Source organism: Spermophilus citellus (genome assembly GCF_964194105.1).
Source record: "Spermophilus citellus genome assembly, chromosome: 1".
NCBI lineage: Eukaryota > Metazoa > Chordata > Mammalia > Rodentia > Sciuridae > Spermophilus > Spermophilus citellus.
In genome coordinates, this window is record NC_138182.1 from 252,024,317 (window position 1) to 252,051,197 (window position 26,881).

Below are 26,881 nucleotides of genomic sequence, written 5' to 3' on the forward strand. Positions count from 1 at the left end.
TGCTGAAGCAGACCAAGGGGTGCCTGCCTACAAGGTGCTCTTTGTCAGAACTGGGACCACCCCTCTCCCAACTCGTGAAACAGTTCCTGCTCACCTCGAAGCCCCTGGGCTTTACCTTTTCAGATGGAACTTGAGATACTTGAGAATCCCTCGGCTGGGCAGGAAGGTGCAGCTCAGGCAAGTCAGGATCTGCCAGCTGTACAGGTTGCCCACGCTGCCAGGATGGGGCACTTTGTTGGTCTGCTTGATGAGCTGGCAGTACAGCTCATCCCGCAGAGGCCGGAGATCATGCCCTGTCTGTAGGATGCCCTGGATTATTGGGATAGGGTCGGACATGGATTCCAGTTGTTGGAGGGAATTGAATATCTTGATGGCTTCATCCTGAAGGGTTGTGTAGCCTTTGTCTTTGAGCACTAGGAAAAGCAACAAAACGGATGTCTCAAAGGGGTATGACGCAGACAAGAGGAAGGAATGAATGGAGACAGCCACTTCCTGATACAGTGCCCACCCTGTGCCCCACACTTTAGAATCAGTTGAATAAAGCAGCAAAACACAGGTAGGTAAGGCACACTGTTTTGTTATATAATACTTTTTAGTACATAAAATGCTTACTTAAAAGGTAGCCTATGGGACTGGGGTTGTGGTTCAGTGGTAGAGTGCTTGCCTATCATGTGTGAGGTATTGGGTTCGATTTTCAGCATCACATATAAACAAAATAAAGTCCATTGACAACTTTAAAAAAAAAAAAGTAGTCTATGTCTCAACAGGTTCTGTGCTTAGAATGCAAAATCGTTTAGGATCTGCTTATCTGGTATTGATGCACCTCAACATAATGATGAGGTTACATTCTGATAAGCCCATGTAACTTAAGTTGAAAATGCATTTAATGCACCTGAATACAAACTATCTTGCTTAAAAATGTGCTCCAAATTCATGTACACAGCCTACATTTGAGCAAAATCATCTAACACAGGTCTGTTTCATTGTAAGGTGTTGATTTAATTTATTGAGAGTTCATGCAGAGTGCTGGCATCTTGAGTCCCTTTAAATCTTACTATAGCCCTTGTACCTCTAAAACTCTGAGATCCTCATTCATGATGACTAAGTGTTTGAGTTAAACCAATGCTAAGTTGTTAGAGCTCAGAGTTATTAGGGAAAAATAAAATCACAGCCCCTGAGGTCCGATGGGATTCTGGACTTACAGTTGAGATTGATGTCTCCATAGGGGAGGGGCAAGAGCGGGGAGTGCAGGGGGTGGTGGGTGTATCGCAGGATGGGGTTCCGCTTATAAATCTGCTCCACTACATCCGAGTTCAAGCAGTTCTCCTTGAAAATAAAGAAGTCATTATGAGAAAGAAAGCAAAAATATACACCTAAGTGAAGAGAATCAACAGTAATTTTCCATACATACAAAAAATCCCCAACATCCACAACAAGTTTAATGGGGCAATGCTGGTGGGAAGCTAGAGCTGATCATTATAAAGAGAAAGAGAACCATGATGTGGTTTAAGGACAAAACACAAAAATACCTCCTTGCATAGCTCACTCTGTTTTATGTGTACATATTATCCCCTTGCTAAAAATGTCCCCTTGGAGATTATATATACTTAAGAAAATTAATTTAAACTTCTCTTCCTGATGATTTGCCCATCAATCATGTGATCTCTATTTATAATTCATTCTTAAAAATATTTTTTAGTTGTTGAAGGACCTTTATTTTATTTATTTGTACATGGTGCTGAGAATTGAACCCAAGCGCTCTTCCACTGAGCTACAACCCCAGCTCTAACAATTCATTTTTTAAAAACTTTTTATTTTATTTATTTATGTGGTGCTGAGGATTGAACCCAGTGGCGAGATAAACACTCCACCACTGAGCTACAATCCCAGCCCTTATAATTCATTTTAAAAATATCCCTTGCTAGTTATTTCCCCCGCCCCCGCCCCAGTACTGGGGATGAAAGCCAGGGTCTTACCACATACTAGTTCTTTTTTTTTTGAACCCAGGAGTGCTTAACCACTGAGCCATATCCCCAGCCCTTTTTATTTTCTGTTTTGTAACAGGGTCTCTCGCTAAGTTGTTTGAACTTGCAATCCTCCCGCCTCAGCCTCCCAAACTGGGACTACAGGTGTGCACCACTGTGCCCAGATCTTTGCTAGTTCTTTTTTTTTTTTTTTAAAGTACCTTTATTTCATTTATTTATTTTTATGTGGTGCTGAGGATCGAACCCAGCACCTCATATGTGCTAGGTAAGTGGTCTACTGCTAAGCTACAACCCCAGCCCTCTTTGCTAGTTCTTAATTGTTTTTTTGAATCCTCTCTATACTTAAAAACTACATATGTTCATGTGTTCCTGGGAAAACTCTTCCTTTCTATGCCTGCCCTGAAAATTAAGTGACCTTCTCATACAGAATTAGATTGCGTACTGATGCTCCTAAAATGTTAATCTAGAATATGAAAAAGCTAAGTTACTTTTAGAGCTTTAAAGAAACAGAAAAGTTGGAGGAGTGGTGATGACTCATTCTTTCGTGGCAATTTCATTTCCACTATGAAACTTTTTCAAATAGCACTCAGTTTGAAGGCCAGAAGAAAAAAATTTAATTACTTTTAAAATTTTCTGTGGACTTAATTAGGATAACTGTCTCATTTCTTAAGCAACATTATTTCATATCTGGAAAATTCTATTTATTCTTTGAATGCCTGAATTCATAATTAGAGAATATAAAAATAGATAAGATACAGCTTTGAAGAGACAGTATAGCTGATATGTGATTTCTTCTTTCACTGCTTTTTAAAAAGAAACCTTCAAGAAATAATCTTTTTAAAAACTCAAAATGAGGTAATTTATATCTAGCATCCTGGGTTCCATGGAATACTTTGAAATGTTAGAGAAAAATTTGTTAGAATTTGGATCTAAATGCCTACAAACATCACTTTGGACCGAGGAGGCTAATGTTAGCCACACATCAGCCCTTCTTCCCTTCCACAAAGGCAGCATTTCCCACCTGAACCCCAATGACTGATTGTCTTTGATGTACATCAGTAAAACACCACCTCACCACCATTCTCCCGTCTTTCCTGCCACAGCACCAGCTTTTCTCCTTGCCCTGGGAATCTGCCTGAACGGGGAACAGTCAACAGGATCCCTTCAACTTGGTTCTGTGCCAGAGACTGTCAGCTCTGTGAGCAGAGCAACCAGAACATCCATGTCTCCATTTCCACTCTTGCCCATGGCTGAATCATTGATTCCTTCAACTGACATACATTTACTGAGCCACTAAACTTATATAAACAGGAAATTACAACTTGACATAATCAATGTTAATCCAGAGACATGGAGCTTCTGGGCACTAGGAGGCACCTGTCAGGGATCCTGAGTTCTAAACCACTCTGGGCTCTTCATGAACCTACTCCTGTGGTCTAGAAACTGCACAGCCAGGGTAGAGTTGTGGTCTTACTCCTAGAAGGTCCCAACTGGAGCTGAGGTGGAACCTGAGACTGGTCAGGACCCAGATCACGCACACGGCTGTGGCCAGGATGCCCTTCAGTCCTTGTGCCTACTGAGACCAACATCTAGGCTTTTGTCAGCTGCAGCATCTGGCACCTCCCTAAAAGCAAAATGTTTTTAGTGTAATATTTTCACTTAAAATCTTGCATTTAGATTCCTAACTCCACATTAACTAAGCGCTAATTTTGGCTGCACTGGCCTACACTATGGTCTTTATGGCTGAGGGCAGCATGTGGGAGTGACTCTCAGCTACTCTGTTTTACCTTGATATCCTGGATCAGCTGTTGGGTTGGAGTGTCAATCGGGGCCTTGGTGTCTGTCACATTTTGAATGGCACTGGACCATCTAGTGGCCTCATTGAGCAGCTTGGTGTAGAGCCGGTAACAGTGCTTGCGCCCATAGACAGTGACATTCCAGTAGCCTGCAAGGACAGCAGCAGCACATACACACTGGTGTCAACTCTGTGACCAAGGTGATATTCTTGCACCAGAGCCCCAGAAATTCAGTACCATTAGAAACCTATATTGTCTCAGATTGGGTCCCTTTAAATTAATTAATGTTTTAATTCAATAACACTTGATAAATCCTACATGTGACTGGCACTCAGTAATCAATGACACATTAAAAAATATAGAGATTTCAGTAAAGAGGAAAAGATAAAACTCAGAATTACAGACGTAAACTGTAACGTTTCCTTTTAAAGAGCAGCAGGTATAGACCAGTGTTCGTTTCTAGGCTCTAGAATGAACTGAGACCCTCCCTTGGATTTTGACTTTCCATCCCCATTGGTCACCCACCCAGCTCTCCCTTCTACAGAGGACAAGGAACTAAGTGGTGTGCATGGCACAGAGACCACCTGACCCACCCAGACCTGTGTGACTATGTTTAAAAAGCACAAAATCACAACTGGAAACAAAAATCAAAGTAAGTAATCTTCCAGAACACCTTGTAATTCTCCAAATTAGAAGAAAAACAAAACAAAGAAACCCCTCTATGTTTATATGCTGCTCCTCCTGCTTTAGGAAGGCAGGATTCATCTTTTGTAGGTTGCACGCCCCTTATGGCACAATGATGAAAAGGACAAAAACACAAATGTGATCAGTGTGCTCTGTGTCCATCTACACTTTCTTGTCCTTATCAGTCTTTCTATACCTCTGTAAATCAAATCTGTTTACTATGGCTTAACTATGACATGCTCGAACAGCTGACTATAGCCAGCCTCAGAGATAACTCAAGAGCAAAGTTCCTTTTGGGGGAGGGGGATGAAAGTATACACAGTACCTAGGAATCCCACTCCTCTGCTTGGAGCAAGCCCAAGCCTTGTGATCTGCCCTCCTGAGTCCCAGTACAGTCAGTTTCCAGTCCACAGCCCGGTTACCTGTCTCTTTGAATATCTTTTCGTCCGGTGGCACAACAGAGCAGAGGCTGTTGAGGACCAGGGTGCCCAGCTTCAGGGCATTCTTCTCTGAGCTCTTGTAGTAATCCAGGGAGTTGTGGGTCAGGACAAACCACCGCTTCTTCAGCTTCAGTGATGATGTCTTAGGACTGTTCTTCACTTCTTTGTGTAACCACCCTGGAGAGGAAGATTCAAATGTGAATTAAAAACTATAGGCCATGGTGTGGTTCAGCAGTAGAGCACTTTTATAGTATGCACAGGCCCCAGGTACCATCCCTAACACTGAAAAGTGAAAACAAAACTTTTTGAAGAGCCAGGTGTGGTGGTGCATGCTTGTAATCTCAGTGGCTTAGGAGGCAGGAGGATGTCAAGTTCAAAGCCAGCCTCAGCAAAAGCAGGGCACTAAGCCACTCAGTAAGACGCTGTCTCTAAATAAAATATAAAAAAGGGCTGAAGATGTTGCTCAGTGGTTACGTGCCCCTGTATTCAATTCCTAGTACCAAAAAAAAAAAAAAAAATTAAAATCATTAAAAAATAAAAATTAAAAAAAAAAAATTTTTTTTAAGAGAAACCCAAGTACCACACAATCATTTGTATAACACAAAGGGGCTGCATTTCTACCTGCTAGGAAATGGCCATGATCTTTGCTTATTCACATTTAAAAACTTCCAAGAGTCAAAGTGACTCAGAAAAGTTGCTCAGGGTGGAAATGATGCAGGTATCTACACAAAGGAAAACAGACGTCTAGAAAAAAGACAGTGCAAGTATGCAGGGCAATCACCTCTCACTATAAATTCCTGGCCCTCCACTCTGGTGTCTCCCTTGGATCTCTGCAGCAGCGTTATCCAGTGGTGCATCTCCTCTGGCGTGTCTGCATTGCAATGGAGCACCCGGTTGGCCGTGATGATCACAAATGAATTGGGTCTGAGTGACAGGGGAGAGGGAAGCACAGCCAGTTAGCTCTACTGTCAGCATCACCTCCCTGAGTACCAAAACTAAATGCCTTTTTCCTGGCTTATGGGTCACAGGGAGAAACACTGTTATGCTATTTGTATTTTTTGTATTAAGGCAAACTTTGCTCATTTCTGCAGGATTTATTTTATGCATCATTAACCTTTAAACTTGGAGGAACACGTTCATTCCAAAGGTCCTAGGAGGGAAAACATTTCTTCATGCAAAACTTTCCAGATGAAACTCAGTTCCGGAAAGGCTAAATAAGGTGACTATGGGGGAAATTTTTTTTTTTTTTTGATGTTTCTCCAAAGTCAATTTCTTTTTGCCTCTGGATATTGCCTTGGATAGTATTTCTGCGGGTCAGGAATGAGCATTAGACACCGGTAAGAGGATCAGTAAATACGTGTAAATGGAACATCTTATGCACTTGGTATGCTTGGTACAAAAAGCCAGCTGGGTCCATGTTTCCAAAGCAATCCAACAAGGGTGCATCTGTCAGTGGGGATAAAGTGATAATGGAAATTTACTTGTCATACTCAGCTCTTTTTCTGTGACAAAGCTCTGAATTGCTCATGAGCCTATGTTCACACTTAATTCCTATACCTAATTGCTTAAACTAATGAATTTGACCTCACTCTCTCAAGTGTTCAAGTGCTTATCACAGTGAAATACTACTGAAGTTCAAGAAACAGAAGATTCACTGAACTGTAATAGTCAGGGAATTCTATACAAAAAGGTTGGACTTAAGGTCCCCTTAAAAATAAACATAAAAAGTTTTTTTTCTCCCCCCGAGAAGGGAAAAGTTTGGGCAGTTCAAGAGAGAAAAATCTGAGCAAGATGTCAAGTTCGCAGCATGGACCATCATGTGCCCAGTAAGGGGATGTGAGAGAAGAGGACGTAGATTAGGTAAGCGGGGAGGTTTAAGCACTGCAGTGAGAACCTGGCCTCAATGACTGTCAATGCGCTCCTGTTACAGATTACTAGTGAATCTTTAAGAAGGTGCAGGTTCACTCCTGAAAACAAAGGGTCCATAGTTAGAAGAGCTGTGTTGGTGGTCGGATGATGGAGGACTTCCCACCCCCACCAAGCTCAAATCCTGCCTAGTAGACACTATATCTGTTGTCAATTTTAATACACTCATATTCACATTCTGGCTATCTTACTAAAAGCATTAGTCAGTTTTGATTCTGACTCTGGCCCTAGAGCCACTTTTACTGAAGACCAAGAACAGAATTTACAAGCAGCAAAACAATAAACAATAAACAAAACTCACTAGGTACAAAGACTATAAAGATGATTTGCCTTAAAAAAGCAAAACCTACAGCTGAGTGTGGTGGCACACATGTACAATCCCAGTGACCTGGGAGGCCTAGGCAGGAGAATCACAAGTTTGAGGCCAGCCTCAGCAACTCAGCGAAGCCCAGCCTCAAAATTAAAAACGGGAAAAAGATGGGGTTGTTGATCAGTGCTAAGGCACCTTGTATCAAATCAGATACCCCAAACATGTTACTTTAAGGGCACAGAGAAAGCAGAAATGTCAAAAAAGGAAATGTTTGTGGTTTTATTTATTAAAGTTCTATATTTACATTGACATAAAAATCCTTTTCAAATTTAGTAAAATATAGAGAAGTATACCCTCCTTATGAGGAAACAGCATTTTCTCAATCAGTGATTTTTTTTTCCATATGAATCCAAAGTTTGTCCTTCCAACCAAATAAAGAATATTCCCCTTATGCTGCTGCTGTTTTAAAGTGACTGTCTAAATTAGGTCTCCACTGCTTCCATCTGCACTCCAAAGACAGCCAGGAGGTGATGTAAAACTGGATACCAAAAAGGAAAACTTTGGATTATGGGAAATGGATTATGGGAAATGCCAAGCCCTGTGGTGCCATGGTGCAGTGAAGGGGGTAGTGACCAGGCACAGGATCTGTGGGCACTTGCAAGTGCTTGGTCATCTGAACTTACCTGTCGGGGCTGTCGGAGGCGCACACAGAATCAATTAGCCCCACATCCAAGGTGCCCTGGGAAGGAGCAAGGAGTAGCCAAAGTGAGAGAACGCCAAGGTGGGGCACATGGAATAGCAACATCCCTAGACGACTCCCTCAATCAGCAAACCAAAGTGATACCTTCTTTTTTAATTAACTGCAAAATAACAGTTATTGAGGAGAGGTCCCTTTGGCTTAGTGAGTATGGTCAGCCGAGACAGGCAGATTCTACAGGCCTTTCCTTAAAAGTGTTGTGAATTAACCATTGCCTCACATTCTCAAAATATCTTCAGTGAAGAACGTTCATGAATTTCTTTCAGCAATATATGTGTTCTGATTTTTTACTATATTTTACTACATTTTACACTTAACTCTGCTAAGATATTTTATTTGATTTCAAGTTCTTCTTCTGAGGAAATAATTTTTTTTTTTTATAAATTAGTATTTTATAACTTTGTATCTGGGATCGAGACAGAAAACAATTTTGGAATTCGCCTAGTCCTTTGAAGAAAAAGTCTCATATGCTTCCAAGATGTCATAAAAATCGTAATTTTTTTTTTGTTCCTTTAAAGGTCTGAGGTAGGAGAATTAAAATACATCACATTTCTAACCATCTGTAACTTTCTGTTTTATTTCTATGCATAATTTTTAACCTAAATGGTTTTGTTTTTCCCTTTAGTTATTATACTTTTATTTTAAAAGATTATCTAGAAATTCCTGGTCCTGTCCTTTTTGCATCCTGATTGCCTTTCCCTCTCGCCCCCACGGAACACCCCACCTCCACCCCCAGTGCTCACACACCACGGCATTCTGTGGGTTTGCCTGCTCGTCGTGCATCTCCCGGATCTCCTGGTCCGTGGACGAGTGGACCTGACTCAGCACGCTGAACCACTGGCTGTGGAGAGAGGGCATCTGTCAGGGGCAGCCAAGGGTTGGACCAGCAAAGCAATGGCACCCTTTTCCATGTTCTCTGTGGAAATATCATCTCCTCCAAGCACCTTTGATTCAAATTTGCCCTCTTCCCCTTAGGCAAATGTGGGATTCACTCTACCAAGGGGAAAGTTCAAAAAAGCAGCCAAAGCACCTTTAAGTATCATGTGTTCTGATGTCTATTGAAGACCCCTCCTCAAAGTCCCCACAGACATCTGATGATGGTGTGTTCCTTGAGAAACTGTCAGTAAATAATGAAATACATACTTCTACCTAAAAGACTTACACCAAGGACATTTACTGAATCTTACGCATACCCTAGAGGTCATTCAGGCTCCTTCCCTGTCTTGAAAATAAATTACAAGGTTAAGAAGGTCAATACTATAACTAAGCCCATTTAAGCACAGCACTGGGTATTTGTTCTCTACTCCTTAAATACTCCAGTATTTCTACTTAAGTGAATAAAACCGCTGGAGAGTGGGAAAGAAGAAAAAAATAGCTTAAAGTAGAAAGCAGAAAGTTATTTCCACCAGATAACTCGCCCATCTTCATTTCAAATGAGATTTCTTACTTCAAGCCTCACCATAAACAGAAAGTAAGGAAAGATATTTGTGAACTTCAGAAAAATCAGGACATGCACGAGGAAAAAGATCACTAATGGCTATCTATTCATTTAGCATTAAGCAAATACAGCATGTGAAAAGGTACAAGTAAGAGAGAAGCTATGTCATCATCTTCCTACTAAGGGTTTGCAAACATATTATACGTGTGCCCCTACTAAATAATACAGAAGGGTAAGTACCTGGTATGCAATGGGATATTTAAGTGAAAAAATAACACCCACAAATAAAGATTAGGCCGTATAGCAAAGAATTCAAATCTATCTCCTGTGATTCCTGGAGGAGAAAACTCGAATAAGATCTTAAGAACATTCAATCTGAACAACAGCTTAGGGAGACCAAGAAAAGCATCTTAAGATGGACTTGCCCCGTCAAATGCTAGTGAAGCAGAAGGCAACCCTCCAGTCACTGCTGAGCTCAAAAATTCCCTAAATCAAAATTGTAAAATATATAAACTCAAGATGTGTGCCACATGCACACACGTACACTAAGAGGAAAAACGTGCAATCTGTACAGATGCTCTTAAACTTATAAAATTTCTTCACTGAATCAAGTCCAAAAAAGAATTTTTAAAAATGTGTTCCACTGGTCAGGGGAAAAAGTCCTTGGCTAAAATATCCCAGATGCTAAATTTAGCAGGTTCATTACAGCATAAAACAGACAGGACAGCTGCCAAACGCTGGGTCTATAATTCAGCTAAAAAGCTGTGGGCACTCCCTGGACCGCAAAAAACCACATGAGGTCTCTAGGAGTCCCAGACGGAATGATGGTGCTGTAATTTCAGGTTTGCTTGTTTTTCCAGTTTGTGTTATAATTTATGAGTCAAACCAGGGTTTCAGTTTGTTCCCATGGGAAGAATTACTTTCTGGTGTCTTTACCCTTAATGTTGCTATCGAGAGGTTATATCGACTTAAAAACATTCAAAGGGCAAAGGGTAGTGAGAAGCCCTGAGAACTCAGAGGGTTCTAGTGACTTCTGGGATAAGATCTGAAGAATAATACATAGGCCATTGGATGTTACCTTCATAAATTGGAACCTAGAGCTGCCCAGAATTGATGACAGTCACCTCCAACATAACTCTACAAAGTAGCAGAATGGAGGGGACAGAGACTCCACTGAGTCACACTTACTATGTGACCTTGCGATGTCTCACTGAAAAGCAAAAACCATTTCTCCTGAACTCTGTGCTCCACGTCCTGAGCATTCCAACATGGAAACCAGAGGTTCAGAAACAGGCAACTTGCCCCAGCCAATAGGGAAATCCTTTCTTATCTCAATCAAAATTCAAACTCCTTAAGAAAGAAATGTAGGAATTCTAATGCCTCCATCAATAGAACAGAACTTGCATTATAAGCCGGGCATGGTAATCCCAGCGGCTTGGGAGGCTAAGTCAGGAGGATCACAAGTTCAAAGCCAGCCTTAGCAATGGCGAAGAGCTAAGCAACTCAGTAAGATCCTGTTTCTAACTAAAAATACAAAATAGGGCTATGGATGTGGCTCAGTGGTTGAGTGCCTTGAGTTCAACCCCCAGCACCACCCCCCCCACCAAAAATAAGGAAAAAAAAAAGTTGCATTACATCTAATTAGACTATCCTTTTCCCATACCTTCAACTCTTTCTCTGCAAAATACAAATAGTGGTAATGATAATACTTACCCCGCTGGACTGTTGGTGAGTTAATATACATGAAATACTTAAAATACTGCCTCCTATAGAGTCATTTCTACTAACTTAGTATCTTGTCTCTCAAACACTTTAGCACAGAGATTTTTAAAAGCCTCCAATTTCCAAAGCACTATCATTTATTTAAACAGCCCCTGCTTAAATTATGCTTCTGTTCCCTAGATCCTTGTGCACATACAAGCTGTTCGCTTTCAAAGTTGGAAACATCTAGAGAGTGGGCTTTCAGCTTTGTTTACACTCACTACCAGTGACCATAAGAGCCTGAACTAAGATAAACAGGAGGGTTGTGCAGGGCACATGAGGACAAAGTTCCCAATCTGTGCTGTGTTTAAAGACTGCAGGACAGAACAAACAGAAAGACAACCAGAACATCAGTTAAACTTCTCGAATCAGGTGAACAGCGCCCTGTGTGCTGCATATGCCTGTGAGGAAGGACGTGGTTAAGAGAAAGCTGACAATGCAGACCCCACCTGGCATCTTCTGGGGATTCCGCGATCAGGTGGAAGGTCCTATCGGCCATAATGATATCAATCCCGTTTTCTTTGCTGGTGTTATCTATGATCTCTCTGCAAAGAAACAAAAGCAATGAATAAAAATCAAGAACACAGAATTTCTAATAAAAAACCAAGAAAAGGAATTTTTATGACTAAGTTGAAACTGTTACTAAAAAAACTATATGCAATAGTACCCACTTATCATAGGAATACCAGATTTTCATGGATACCGGAAACCAGACTACTGAATCCAAATTATTATGATGACTATTTTTCCTAGGTTGAAGAGTCTTTATCCAAAATGCTTGAAATAATAAGTGTTTCAGACTTAGGAATATCTGCATGTATATAATGAGATAGATGTCTCAGGGATGAGACGTAAGTCTAAACATGAAGTTCACTTGTGTTTCTTTTACACCTTCCACACATAACCAGAGTTGTTTTATTTTTGGGTACTGGGGATTGAACCCAGGGCCTCTCACATGCTAAGTATATAACCTACTTCTGTGCTAGACCCCGAGCTCCCTGGAGGTAGTTTATAAAGTATTTTTAGTATATGTTTTGTCTATATTTTGACTGTGACCCATCACATGAGGTTGGGTGTGGAATTTTCCACTTGTGGCATCATGTCAGCACTCACAAAGTCTGGAGGATTTTGGATTTGGGGGTTAGAAATGCCCAATCCATACACACATACTTATGATGAAGCTTAGTTTGTAAATTAGGAATAGTAAGAGATTGACAATAGTAATCAACAATAAGCACACTTCTAACAACATACTATATTAAAAGTTACATAAACAGTCTCTCCCTCAAAATATGAAATTTTCTTTTTAATATTTTCAGAATGCAGTCGACCACAGGTAAAATTGTGGAACGTGAAACCAGGATCTGGTGGGACCACTGTACCCATATCAGCCTTTTTTGATTTTTCTCTTAGAAATGATGAAGATTCTTGTGACCTCCAGGGGGAGCCAGGCTCCTCTCTGACCCCAGGAGCAGGGTATGGTGTTGTGTGTGTGGTATCCCTTGGCTTCTCCGGAGAGGGGTCTCTTTTACCTGGCCTACACAATGCCTTTTCCCATTCAGGTTCTAGAGAGGCTTTCCTGTGGCTCCTATCTGATCTCTTTCCCTACTTTATAATGGCAGCTATGATTTGATGTGTCCCCCAAAGCTCAGGTGTTAGAAACTTAATGCCCAATGCAACAGAGCTGAGGAGAACCTCTTAGGAGGGCTCCCCCTCCTCATGAATGGATTCATGCTGATCATTAAAAGGCTTGAGGCTGCAAATTAAACATCTTTGCCTTTTCTCCCCCTCGATCTTGGACTTCTCAGTTATGAGACAAATAAATTTTTGTTCATTACAAATTACCCAGTCTGAAGTATTCTGCTACAACAGCCCAAACACACTAAGATAACAGCTTTCCATCCCAGTTAAAGGCCTAGGCTGCTGTCTTGATGCGGTCCACCCAACAGGGACACACTATTTCCACCAGGGGCCACTGGGTGAAGAGAGGCCTTTGGTATTTTTTGGATCTCACCATCATCTTGATCTTATCCCTAAACAACTCCTGAGATGCTGGAGGGTGAATTAACAAAATCAGGGAAAAACACAAGCAGATGTTGGCACCAGATCAGAGATGGCAGTATATTTGATGGAGAACAGTCTTGGGGATAAAGGCAGCTTGCTTTGACACCTAAAGTAGTAGAGCTGCTCACAGTAAAAACTTAAACAGTCTAACTGGTAGAAAGACCGTTCTAACAAGCATATTGCTATAATCACTGAAACAAGATAAGTATATTCTTTTAAAAAATAAAGATCAGAATTTGCAGACGGGTCCGTAAGGCTTCCTCTGGGTGGAAGGAGAAGCATGACCCAGTGGGTCTAGCAATGGAGCCTCCTCGGCAGGGAGATGATTCCCAGGAAAAACTGACCTACCTACTGTTCTTGGATGACCCACTTTTCTCTCAGGAACTTGGGTACCTCGTGTAGAAAGTAGGGGTAAGACCTGGTGATCTAGCTGTGAGGCCAAGGTTCTGAACCACAGTGGTCCATCAGAATCCTGGGAAGCACTCATAACACAGGCAGGCCCAAGGACTCAAAAGCTTCCCCCGTGTTGGCAGGGCTCCAATCATGAAGCTAGGCTCTAATTCAGGACTCTGCCCAAAGCCTCAAGTTCAAAGTAACAAAGCAAACACTCAGGAGATCTTTTTTTACACAGCCTGAATTTTAAGAGTAGGGAACATCTTCTATCAGAAAGCAAGGAAGGTATTAAAAATTACCAGGGTGACATGGGAAAGACAAGGGAAAATGGAGAGGCATCCCTGTGAAAAGCTGCAATGACTGAAAACCCACTAAATACATTAAAACGCAAGAGCTCAACTGATACTTGGAAAAATAAATGAAATACCCAAAAGTTGCCATCAGTAGAGCATGCAGGGGAACCCACTCATTTTCCTGGAAACTGGGGTGAGGGGTGGGGTCAAGCATTTATGTTGCCTTTCCTAAACAAACAGTACCTTAGGATCATAACTACCAGATTAGAAGTTTCTCTTAATAGAAATCTTCTAGGTAATAAATGAGTACAGTTGGCCCTGTGTGTCCGTGGTCTGCTCAACAGCAGGTTGAAAATATTCAGAAAAAAGCCTGTACCTGTACTGAACACGTACTTGCTGCTTCTTAACATTATACCTAAACAATACAGTATAACTATTTACATGGCATTGACATTTTAGTTATTATTTATAGAGGATGTGTAGTTTACATGCATACTGTGCCCTTTTCTACAAGGAACTTGAATTTGATGCCCCTGAGGGGCAGGGTGTTCTGTAACCAACACCCTACAGACTCTGAGGGATGACTAGCATCATTCTGTGACCCCAACAGTCTACGGCCATACCCCTGGATATGCCAGGTCATGTTTGTTGCCCCTGAAGAATTTCATGATCCTAAATAACAATTGGAAAGAGACCTGCCATTTATGGAGCACTGGTGTGCAGAAGACCTGAACTGGAAGTCTAACAGCCAATCCACAGAAGAAAAATGAGAATGAAGAAGGTGTTCAAGAAGGCACTGGCCTGGGGCCAGTGAGGCCTGGAAATCAGTGGGCCAATGAAGTTGTCCAGCTGCAGCTAACCAGTGGAAGACAGCATGTGGGGAGTGGGGTGTCTATCAAGCAAGAAACCTAATGTCAACACCTATGACAAAGTCTAGACCTCCTTTGGATTCTGATTTTAAGAAAGAAACTATAAAACCAACCTAAACCACTTCCATTTATGAGACAACTGTGGGAAATTGGAACAACTGGAGTTTGATATTGGAAGTTTTATTTTATTTTATTTTTTAAGTACCAGGGATTGAGCCCAGTCGTGCTATACCACTGAGCTACACCCCCAGCCCTCTGTATTTTTTATCTGGAGATGGGTTCTCAGCAAGTTGCCCAGGCTGGCCTTGAACCTGCAATCCTTATGCCTAAGCCTATACATCTACAAAGGGCTGGGGGTGTGGCCCCAACTATGAGACTATGAAGAGGAACATCACAGTATGTGGGCTGAGAGTGGGCAGTGAGGCTGGCTGGGCTGTGTCATGCTGTGGACACTTGCTGTAGGACTCGCACTTGAATTTCCAAAACACTTAGACTGGTTCCTAGTAAGCCCAAAGAAGCAGCCTGGAAAAGTCCAATGTGCCGCTCTGTGCACTCATGATTTGTTCTAAAGCCAATACATAAAAGACCTTCCTCTCCTCATTCAACTTTCCATTGCCCATGAGTAATTTTCTGAAGTTGCTGATGCTGGCTGATGAGAAACAACATTTCATTTTTAAGTTGTATGACTTCGGGGCTAATTTGACCTCTCCAAGTTTACTTTACCACTTTCTTAAATATTTATAGTTGCTCAGTTTTGAGTGTAGTATGGTCACAGATCACTCTTAAACAAGTTTGCTTAGTACCTGAGTACCCAAGAAGATAAGGTACCCTTAGCATCAACGGTATTTTCTAATAACATTATTTAGTTTTTAACAAAAATAATAGGCCCTTGATAATCCAAAGCCTTGGTTCTCTAAAGGGTGGCAGAGAGAGTGGTTCCATGGGACTCAAAGGCCAGTCTTGCTCCTCTTATTGCTGGGAATGGGGAGGGCTAGCATTGAGGACACAGGTAGAAGATAGATGACCCATTTCACAACACTGGCAGTCTGCTCCCAACTTAGCTAATTAAACTGCTGACTAATAGCCAGAACGAGGAAGAATTCAAGGTGCCAGGGTAACCCATGAAAGGACTCTCAACCAACTGCTGCAGATTCACACTATTTTTCCTGCATGCGAACATAATTCCAGTTAACTATATATTCAAGGGGCCACCTTCCCAATGAGACCTATGTCTGAGCATAACCACAAAAGGCAATTTAAACACAAAGTCTTACTTCCTACTAATACTATGCACTGAACAGAATTATCAGACTCAACAAATACCTAGTAGAGCCTCTTACTGCAAGAAAGATGCACAAGGGAGCACTCTATCCTTTGGTGCAAATTAGCAAGCAGTGCACAGCGGTGCACAGCACCGCCCAAGGGCCACACCAAGACTCATCTACTTACTTGGCTGTCCTGACTTCCAAGGTGCCCTTGAGCTTCTCCTCGCTGTCATTTTCAAAGTACATGAGCTTGGATTGGCGGAGGACAAACCAGCGCTTCTTCCAGTTTCTCCTGGACAGGGTGGAGGAGCCGCCACCTTTTTTGTGCAGCCATCCTTGCTTGAGGGCCTCCTGCTTAGAGCGGAACCACAGGAAGGTTTCGTCCTTGAGGACACACCAGCGGCGCTTCCAGGAGTTCATTAAGCCACCTGTTCCCCCAAGAGGAAGTTTTAAAGGAAAAGGTTTAAGAAGTCAATCACATGGGACGACAATTTCTGTAACAGGTCTCAAGGCACAGACAGTCTTTGACCTTGCCTGGCTGAGCTGCACTCAGAAACCCTTCAAGGAAGACTGGAGACGCTGGCTCCAGTCTCACAGCAGCTGGGTACCCCCTCCTGACGGACTAAACAGCGCTGACTCACTGAGCTGAGAAGACTGTATGGAGCACACAGAAAGGCAACTAAGAATTGACACTCCCACCCAGGAATGAGTCTAGAACCATTTCTGTGTATGGATAATGGTGGCTTTCAAATGCCCCAAAAAGTGGGGAAGTTATTTTAAGATGGTGTCCTTTATATGTTTCCTTCCACATCTGGTCAATGTGGAACAAGAATTCCATCATTTGGTGATAAAATCTACCAGAGAACAAGAAAACATGGTGTTTGAGGGCGATAGCTTAGTAGCAGAGGGCTTGCCCAGGAGGCCCTGGGTTCAATTCCTAGCACCACAAAATAAATAAATAAAGAATTTAAAAAATATATGGTATATATGTATAAACATGTTTTTTTCAAAGAGCATTATCTGAAATGGCTTAAAGGAGAAGCTATAAGATGACATTATTAAAAAAAAAAAGCCGAGAAATTGGACCTTAAAAGAGAAAGTTCAGCTTAAATTTGTGTAGTAGTAAACTTTCTAGCTGAAATTAAAAGAATATGCAGATACTATCTTTCACAGAATTAAAAAAAATTTCAATACCCTTTCCGCAGGACAATTTTATCTTAGTATTATAAATTCCCTGAGGATGCTTAAGAGTGACATCATACCATGACTGTTTAAAAACCTGTTTTAATTAGTATACTGAAGGACAGAATCTACTTTAACACTTTATTATGAGACTTCTCATATTTCAATCTTTGATCACTCAGTAATAAAAGTAATATTTGACATGGATAGTTAAATAAGCAAAAATAACACTTTATAGATTGGAAAACGAGATCTTTCCTCAAGGACTGGGACAATGGTTGTGTAATTAACCCTCTGACTAGAACCAACGAGGTGGTGGAAGTCCCCTGGCTTTGCTGCAGTGCACAGATGCTGGCTTTCTTCACCTCTGTAGTGCTCTCTGCTTGTCTGGCTGAGATCCCTATGTGGTCACACTCCAGAGCTGTTTCCTAACCAACAGCAAACTTGCCAAGGACTCCCAGTGAAACATTATTACTTTTTTTTGATTTGTGACTTATAATCTGAGTTTCTCAAAACAAGTCCAAAGGAAAACTGTAGTACAAAGTTGTTCTGTTTGTTAAATGATCACATTCACCCTCAGCTGTGTCAAAGACAGCATCAGTCACCACAGCAGCCCTCACCACTGGTGTGGAACCTGTCACTCCTCTCTTCCCAGAAGTACCAGTGCTAGCCCTCCCTCGGGATTCTACATGTTCTTCTGATACAGCATCACATAGAGAATTTGATCAATGCTCTTAATTTCCTAACTGCAAACACCTTAGTAAGCTATTTGCCCATGAGGACAAAGTGCTGACAGTATTTTCTTTTTTTATGGTTTCTCTGAAAATTCTGGGCATTATTTTATTCAAGAGTTTGATAAAAATTAATTGATGCTATATTTAATCAGTAATGTACTTTAATAAGAGATACTCCAAAATAGTTACCTCTATGAATTCTGATTTAAATGTTCTACTTTCTACTTTTTCTGATTGTTTAGTTTTAGTCAGACGACTATGTAATAAACCAAAGCCACATAGCCGCATATTTTTAGTTGTTTGCCTGTTTTGTTGCTGTGGTACTGAGGATTGATTCAGGGAGTATTCTACCACTGAGCTACACCCCTTGTCCTTTTGATTATTTATGTTCACACAGGTCTCACTAAGCTGCCCAGGCTGGCCTTGAACTTGTGATCATCTTTCCTCAGCCTCCTGAGTAGCTGGGATTATGTGTGTGCCACGGTGCCCAGCTTCAATGCCAATATTGCAATCAACTGTGATATTACAGGAGACTTTAAAGCAAATTTAGAGAACTAGAAATTAATTTGGGAAAGGAATTATATCAATAAAAAGCTTATATTTATTCTATCTGAGAAATGTCTAAGAAAATCTTTAGATGCCATGATTAAACATTGATTGGATCATTAGGTTCTGATTTGTGATTACATATTTTCCCATATCAGGGGTTCCAATGTGGGTACATGTCTTGATTAAGATCCCCCGATGTATTTCAACACTCCTATAAAAACCTTTAGCAACCAGTGACTTCAGGCAAGTCTCCCCTAAATCAAACCTGGTGGGGGGTTTTGTGAGCACTTTGGATCTGAGGCAGAGGATGGAGAACTTAAAAAAGAGAAGGACTAATATTAATCATCAGACTCCTGTTTTACAAAGGCAGCAGACATAGCAAAAATAAATAAAATGAAAAGAAAACCACAGGAAAGGCAGAAGAAAATATTAAGGAGGGCAAAAGACGACATATGGAAAAGATAAATATGCCAAGAGCTGAAAAACAAACCGGAAAGGAAAGGAAGCATCCCAAAGCAAAAAACTACACAAACAAAAATCAAGAGGAAACAGGAAAAGGAGGCAGAATTAAAGTTTCTCAAGGGAAAGAAGAGGAGAAAAAGGAAGAATGAAAGAAGGAAATAGCACTAGAAAAAAAAGTGAAGAAAGGACTGGAGGGGCTGGGGATATAGCTCAGTTGGTAGAGTGCTTGCCTTGCATGCACAAGGCCCTGGGTTCAATCCCCAGCACCACACACACAGATACACACTCACATGTACTAGAGAAGACAAAACACTTGATGGGAGAAAGCAGGAAAAGGAGAGAAAAGAAAGGGCAGCAGAGTCAGACACCACCAGAGGAGGCTGGTTCCTGTTCTGCCCTGTCCCCACATTCTTGACTTTCCCATTGAGTCCAGGATCATGTGAGAAATGAGGGTTCCCTCTTGACCACCCAAGTAAAACTCCTACCAAGCAGTTTTTCTTTATACCTGCCCCTGAGAGGCCGGGAGAGCCAGAAACAGGAACAAGGCATGAGTACCAGGTCCTAAGTAAAACATTTTCCAAATGGTATAAGGTTTAGGGTTCCCAAGTGCTAAAGTCCAATATAGTATATTCAGCATTTAATAACAATTAAAGGAAAATCCTCTTCAGGAAGTGGGTGCTGTAAGCAGTTTAAGCAAACTGTGGCCCTGTCATATCTTTAATCCTCGCCCCCCAGAGCATCACCTTTTTAGGTTCTCTAACACCCTGTGCATGAGGAAATGCAGTCTGTCACTTCTAGCAGTAACAACGCACACATTTGTTTTTGTATGTGTGAGAGAAAGAGAATGAGTGAGAGGGGGCAGCAACAGACAGGAGAGAGGGGCTGAAAATGAACTCAGTGATTGCAAACTCTTTGTCCTATCACTGTGGACCAAACCAGGGGTGCCAGAACCATGCTCATCATAGCAGGACCACAACCATCCTTATGCCAGCCCAGCATGGTGTTCCCATTTGCTTAAGCCATATAACTCCAAGGAGAGGCACAGTGGAGTGGCTTTCCCAGGCCCATCAATCAGCTCAGGGAAGGCAAAATCCATTTCCCACTGCTGTACCCTGGCCCAGGCTCTGGGGCTGTAGGTCATACCTTTCATGTACAGAAAGCTGTGGAAGTAAGGCAGTGTGACACAGCTATACACAGAGTCACGCCGGTAAGAAAGTTCGTCGTCTGTATCGAACCTGGAGTCAAAGTCTTCTTCGCTATCTTCAAACTAGAGAAAGAGGAAAAGAGACAGAACATTAATATTGAGAAAGGATGGAAATCAAGCAATGGAAATGCCAGCATAGGTAAACATCAAAAAATGACAGATCAAAAAGTTCACTCTCAGCTCATAACATTACAATGGAGTGTGGCAAAGGAATTTAGAATAGCAAAATACTAACTTTTAAGGTCAAACTGTCAGTTGAACTGAAACCTAAAACACAAGATATACTTTAATCCAAAGGCTTGATTCTAAAAAGAGCACTGTTCTTTAAGGGTATAATTTTAATCAAACCATGCAAGAGTTAAATCTCCTTTAAATTACTATGCTAAAACATTTTCAAGTCTTAGAAAGTAAAGACAGCATTTAATGCATGACCAAAGGGGGGAAAATGAAAGTAAACTATAAATAACACTAGAAACTGGAAAGAGCATATTTAAACTCAAAAGTTCCTCCCTTACAACCAGTACAAGATAACATCACATAGTGTGGTGTGGATTGTGAAGTCACTGTAAAGAAAGTTCTCAATATGCCCATGGCCAGTTTGATTCCAGTTTGGGGTGTGTCTGCAGCAAAGCAAACCTAAGGCTCCATTTAAAATGCCCATTTTCGAAGGTCCTGGGCAAAATTCAGTTCTGGCCTTTGGGCTCCAACCATCACCAGCACAAGCAAGTATCACTTATAATTCAAATGGCCTTTGGAAAGAGAAAGGGGTTTAATTACCTTCAAACACAACACTATGATCTTTGGTTTTAGATGTGTGTCTTAAGGGGACAGATGACAAGCGGGTGAGAGGGTGGAGCACTTCCACATCCCGGGCTACTCACCGAGGACTGCGCCCCTTCGGAGCTGAACCGGTAAGCCCCAGAGCTGTTGTACGTCCCCACGGAGCACCGGTAGTCTGGGGACCACTGGCTGCCATAGGAGTTAGAGAAGGTCACGCTGCTGCCAGAGGTGATGGCGCCATCCTGGTAGTCGTCCTGGTCGTAGTCATAGTCGCCGTCCGGGGAGGGCAGGTCCCCAGTGTTCTGGGGCATGCAGTAGGTGGACTCGCCACTGGACGAGTCATGCACGGAGGGGGCGAGCAGCACCGTGCTGTCTGCGCTGGGGCTGGTGGGCACCACTGTGTCATTCATGTAGGGGTCTTCCTCGGAGGAATCGTCGCTGGTCCGGATGCCACTTGTCCGCTGATCTGAGTGGCCGTGCTCACTGGGGTTGGGGGAGTCCTTGAAGGCGTCGTCGTCGGCCTCAAAACCCTCATCCACCTCCTCCTCCGGATAGGGCTGGCTGAAGTTGAAGTTGGGCTTCTCGGCGCTTGCATTCTCCGCAAGTTCACTGAGCTCGCCCGAAAACTCGCTGCCCACGGACAGGGACCGCTCGATGTTCCGCACGCACTCGTCGATCTCGTCGAAGTTGAGCGACTCGAGGAACTCCTGCGCAGCCCGGCACGCCTCGTCCTCCAGGCGCCGGAGCTCCTCATCCCGCAGCTGCTGCAGCTTCTGCAGGGAGGCCTGGGTCAGGGACAGCTCCTGCCGCTCCTTCATGCGCTGCAGGTCCTCGATCTCCTTCTCCAGGCGCAGGATCTCTTCCACCTGCTTGTTTTCTTTCTGCTTCTCCAGCTCCCGGGTCAGTTCGGCTTCCTTGCGACTCTTCTGCAAAGCCGCCAGCTCTCGTTGCTTCCTGGCTTCTTCCTCCTGAATACAACGGGAAGGTGGGTTTTAGAATGTTGCACTACCAAAACCCACAAGCATCTTCCTTCTTTTCAACTATGATGAAATATGGTCGCCATGGCCTGAACTGTGCCTCCGTACTGCTCAACACCTCAGGTTGTGACTGTACTTGGAGACAGCACGTATAGAGAGGTGAAGGCTCTTAGGGTGGGTCCACATCTGACCTGATGGTGCCCTTATAAGAAGACATAAGGACACATAGACACCTTGCATGTGCAAACATTGAGGAAAGCCCAAGTGAGGACACAGCAAGAAGGTGGCCATCAGCAAGTCCAAGATATGAGGCCTCAGGAAAAACCAAGCCTGATCCTGGACTCCCACCCTCCAAAACTGTGAGAAACTCAGTTTCCATTGTTTAATCCACTCTGTCTGTGGATCAATCCTAGCAAATTAACACAGCGGTTTTCCTTGGCTTCAAGAAACTATGCTGTTGTGATCACAATGAAATTTGACAATCACAAAGCTTTCCCCAATGGAAACATGTAAGAAAATGAACCATAAACATTTCCTCAAGCTGTTCTTTCCTTCTACCTATCTACCTATCCCCCACCTGCCCTCCCAGTTTTGATTCCTATACTCAGTGTTTGCAGTGGGAGGGAAGCAAATAAGGGAGTGGCCAAACTGTTATAGTAATCATCACCTGCTGGGCACGGAGCTCTGCTTCTCTTCTCATTCTCTCTTTTTCTCTAAAAATGGAAAAGAGAAAAGAAGATAAAAATCAATAATAATTGTAGAATGATTTTTCAGCAAGATCTACTTTTTTTTTTTTTTTTTTTTTTTGGGTGGAACCCAGGGCCTTGTTCTGCTAGGTAAGAGCTCTACCACTGAGTTATAGCCCCTGTTCAAGATGTAATTTTATTTTTTATTTATTTAGGTACCAGGAATTACACCCAGGGGCACTCAACCACTTAGCCACTTCCCTAACCCTTTTTATTTATTTATTTTAAGACACTTTAATTGCTTAAGGCCTTGCTAGTTGCTGAGGCTGGCTTTAAACTTGCAATGCTCCTGTCTCAGTCTCCTGAGTAGCCGGGATTACAGCAAAATGTAACTTTTAAAAAGCTCTGCTAAATGCAAGTTAAGAAATATGAAGAATGTAGCCTCTGCCTTTGGCATGGTCCCTATTCTATGTGTGAATAGAAATATGCACAGAACTGGGCTTCAAATACTGCCAAGGAATTTTACATTCCAGATACCAAGAATTCCTGTTTGTTTCAATAGTAGGTTCTACAGTGTCCACTGGGAATTTTTGAGAGAGATTGAGCATAAAACTCAAAATGTGTCCTATTGTTTCATCCAAGGAAGAAAGACATTGCACCTTTCCTCTTCCTCCTGTTTTTTCTTTTCTTCTTCCTCCCGCTTCCTCTTTTCTTCTTGCTCCCGCTTCTCTGCCAGCAGTTGTCTGTAAAGTCTCCGGGCAAGCTGGCCTCTGAGTTGCTTCTGGAACACTATGGCTGCTTTTTTCAGGTGCAAAAATCTCTTCCTTAGAAGGAAGGCTCTATAATTCTTCTGTATTGTCACTACACCACAAAGGACCTTTCTGTATTGCTTTCTGCAAAGGAAAAGAACAGCAGTTGAAGTAATGAGGTTGTGAGTTATTCAAATGAGCTTCATTAAGGCTTCAGGACAAGAGGAGAGAACTTAGTTTTGAAATGATACTCTCATCAGATACTTTCATTAGGAGACTGGAGAGAACAAGGAGGCCCTTTGGCTAAAACAAAACAGGAAAAAACAAAAGAATAATAAACAAAACAAGTAAGAACTCTATCACTATCTTGTCTAAATAAACACAGAACCCCTAACACTGACTTCCAATTGCCAGCAGGAAGCTGGGTAAACAGAACCCAAGTAGATATGATATATTCTCCTGTTCATATGAAAACAAACAAAGCAAAATACCATCATAGAGAGCGCTCTATTTCAGAAAATGCTCTATTTCAGAAAATGTGGTTGTGTGAAGCTTCACGTGGTCCGATATTACACACAGTGGAGAGAACTAAAATGCAGTTAAAAGGAGGTGCCTCCTTCTCCAAACAACTAGAGAATACATGGACAAAATGATACAGGGTGGGCATCCCTCTTCTAAAAACCTGAAACTAGTGCTGACACAATGCTCAGAAAATTTTGGGTTCTTGATGTGGAGGGCATGCTTAGCATGTGGGAGGCCCTGTGTTTAATCCTCAGCACTGCAACAAAAAGACAATCAGATTCTGGAGCATTTTAGATTTCAGAGTGTCACATTAGAATGCTCAACCAGTACAGTGCATGCAAACATGCCAAAATCCAAAAATTCTGGAATCTGAAATTTTTCTGGTCCCATGCATTTTGGACAAGGTACAGTCAACCTGCAATAAACAGAGGTGCTGTGGCTTCAGCATAGGATGCAGTGCAACTAGGCAAATAATTTAGGCATCTCGGTAGAATCCTCTAATGAGAATTGCAACCGAGATGTCAAAAAGTGGCATGTACTCTTTCCTGTTTCTGCCCAGGTCAGGCTTATTTGGCTTGGGCTGCTGGTGTAGCTACTTAAGAGGCCTGACCCGGGACACCCCTCCATGCCAATGACTCAGGCCATCCCAATGGAGCCACAGCCCCTTACAGGCCCTCTCCCTTTGGCATGGCTCTTACCGTGCCAAATAGCCCAAGATGTGGGCCCGGATCACCATGGCTGCCCGAGTAACTTCTTCTTCCCGTTGTTTCTCCAGCTTCTGCTCCAAGGATTCCCGAAGGAAGACCTGCCCAGGAGGAAGTTGCACGTCAGAAGAATGGAACTTGGTTGGGAGAAGGAAGGCATCTCTGAGTCAGGGCTGTTGTTTGTGGGCAAGGCTTTTTCCTTCTCTTTTTGTCTACTGCAAATTCATAGGGTCATGCTTTCTAGAAAAGTGCTTTTTAAACTTCCCGCCTGCGATGGAGTAATATGTTTGTGAAATCCAATAAAAATAAATATATTTTTTGGTATAAATATATTCAAAAGGCTGGGCGCAGTGGCACACACCTGTAATCCTAGCTGCTCAGGAGACTAAGGCAGGAGGATCATTATTTTGAGGCCAGCCTCAATAACTCAGCAAGCCCTATCTCAAAATAAAATTTTAAAGGGTTGGAGATGTAGCTCAGTGGTAGAGCAACCTTGGTTCAATCAATTGCCAGTTTTGCAAAAATAATAATAAAATATATATATATATATATATGTGTGTATGTATATGTATACACACATATGTGTATATAAAAGATTCAAGTCTCATTATTTTTGTTATTAAACTAGATTCAATAGGCATAAAATGACTATAAAATTGCTCTTGAAGTTTCTAAAGGTTTATCTCACTGTGGGCCAGGACACGTAGTTCATGGTCCAGCACCAGTCCCTTCAATCTCGGGAAGACAAGAAAGGATGAATCAGGAAAGTCGGATAAAGGTTATTCTGCTATGAGGAGGAAATCCCTCCACTCTATTTGTATTACAATGTATCAAGCCCAGGTCCTTGAAGGGCTGTTTTACCATTTAGCTATATTCCCAGCTCTTTTTGTTTTTTTTATTTTCAGACAGGGCCTTGCTAAATTGCCCAGACTGGCCTCAAACTTGTGATCATCCTGTTTCAGCCTCTAAAGTCCATGGGATTACAGGTTTGCACCACTGTGCAGCTGTGGGGAAACCCTCTCTTCACACCCGTTAAATGATTATAACCAGAGATCTTGGCTTTAAAAACTTATATGTGCATAAAAATATCGACATTACAAATGCAATTCTGAGGGTCGAGGTGCAGCTGCAGATGGGGTGCTTGCCTGGCCTGTGAGAAGCCCCAGGTCACATTGCATTGCATGTATAGGGGTGGGAGGATCAGGCGGAGGACGAGCTCTTTGGAGAGGTAACCTCCACTGCCTGCATTTCTGTGTGCGGAGTCATATTTGTGTCTTTCTATGTGATAAGGCCCTGGAGGGGAGTGAGGAACAAATGAGGTTTTGGCAATTCCCTGACATAGGAAAAGAGGTCGTTCAATTGATTTCATGGCTGATTTTTGGTGTTCAGGCTAGACTGCTTCCTACTTATCTCTGTCCAGCATAAGCGGCTTAAGGCCTCTGCCACTGCAACATGTTCCAAAGCAGATTTTACTTCTCACTGTCTGGACCGAGCTTTTGGCAACCTGCAGAATTCCAGACTGCCTGCTGGCTCTTGCACAGCAGCTGCTGCAGTAGCAGCAACACCATCCAACATTCAGTTACAGAAAGTTAGAACGGTTGGGGCGCGGGGGTGTGGGGGGGTGGGAGTTCATTTCTGGAAATTTGGGAGCTGCCTCGTCCATTTGTGACCCTGAGACACTCACCAGCCAACATGTGTCCTCTGCTTGAATATACAGGAGAAAAGTTGGGACGAGATGTTCCAGTGTGTCTCCTGAGGAAACACTGTCCTGAGGAGTCAAGGACTTCACATAAAATAGTGTTTGGAAGACAAAAGATGGCAGTGGATATGGCAACGTGAGCTTTTTTCAAATACTAAAAAGCTAATGGTGAGCAGTATCTTGGAACACTACGCCTCACGGGCATCACCCTACATTTCTCTGGTGTTTGATTATCCTCTGTCACTGTACCTTGGTCTTCCCCAGCTGCCACTCGCTGTTGGAGGCGTCATAGAGCTGCAGTAGTGCTGTGCACTTGCCCCGGACATCCTCCGGCAGAGCCAGGTTCCTCATGAGCACTTTATACCTGCAACGCAGAGATGGGCACTGTCACCTTGAGCTAGGGTTACTTGTTTTCTCCCACCCTTTTGAAAAGAAAAGAGGACCATCCATTGAGCTCTCTCTTGCCTTTTGTAAAAATCCTGAAAGGGTCTTCGGACCGCATACCCGGCTTTGCGAATCCGCACCGTCTCCAGCATCCCGGAGTACCGCAGCTGGTTTAGCACAACTGCCTGGTCAAACTGGTCTGGCATCTAAAGCACAAGAAAGGTGAGATGCAGCAAGATGACACAGTCAGATAAGACGGTGCTGATAT

At 42.6% G+C, this 26,881-nt stretch overlaps 1 protein-coding gene across 2 annotated transcripts in view; it reads right to left on the reverse strand.

Annotated features, from left to right (window-relative positions):
• The window catches only part of MYO10 (myosin X), a 95,383-nt gene that overhangs the window by 9,417 nt on the left and 59,085 nt on the right, over positions 1-26,881 (reverse strand). For both annotated transcript variants that reach the window (XM_081279629.1, XM_081279630.1), the window contains 16 exons: positions 26,695-26,819; positions 26,479-26,593; positions 24,525-24,631; positions 23,215-23,448; positions 22,537-22,582; positions 20,994-21,860; positions 20,052-20,175; positions 16,166-16,409; positions 11,547-11,642; positions 8,646-8,739; positions 7,825-7,880; positions 5,687-5,829; positions 4,888-5,082; positions 3,773-3,930; positions 1,203-1,326; positions 116-413 (listed from right to left, as the gene is read on the reverse strand). In XM_081279629.1, the coding sequence (XP_081135755.1) occupies positions 116-413; positions 1,203-1,326; positions 3,773-3,930; positions 4,888-5,082; positions 5,687-5,829; positions 7,825-7,880; positions 8,646-8,739; positions 11,547-11,642; positions 16,166-16,409; positions 20,052-20,175; positions 20,994-21,860; positions 22,537-22,582; positions 23,215-23,448; positions 24,525-24,631; positions 26,479-26,593; positions 26,695-26,819 (3,026 nt within the window). The remainder of the gene's footprint in view (positions 1-115; positions 414-1,202; positions 1,327-3,772; positions 3,931-4,887; positions 5,083-5,686; positions 5,830-7,824; positions 7,881-8,645; positions 8,740-11,546; positions 11,643-16,165; positions 16,410-20,051; positions 20,176-20,993; positions 21,861-22,536; positions 22,583-23,214; positions 23,449-24,524; positions 24,632-26,478; positions 26,594-26,694; positions 26,820-26,881) is intronic.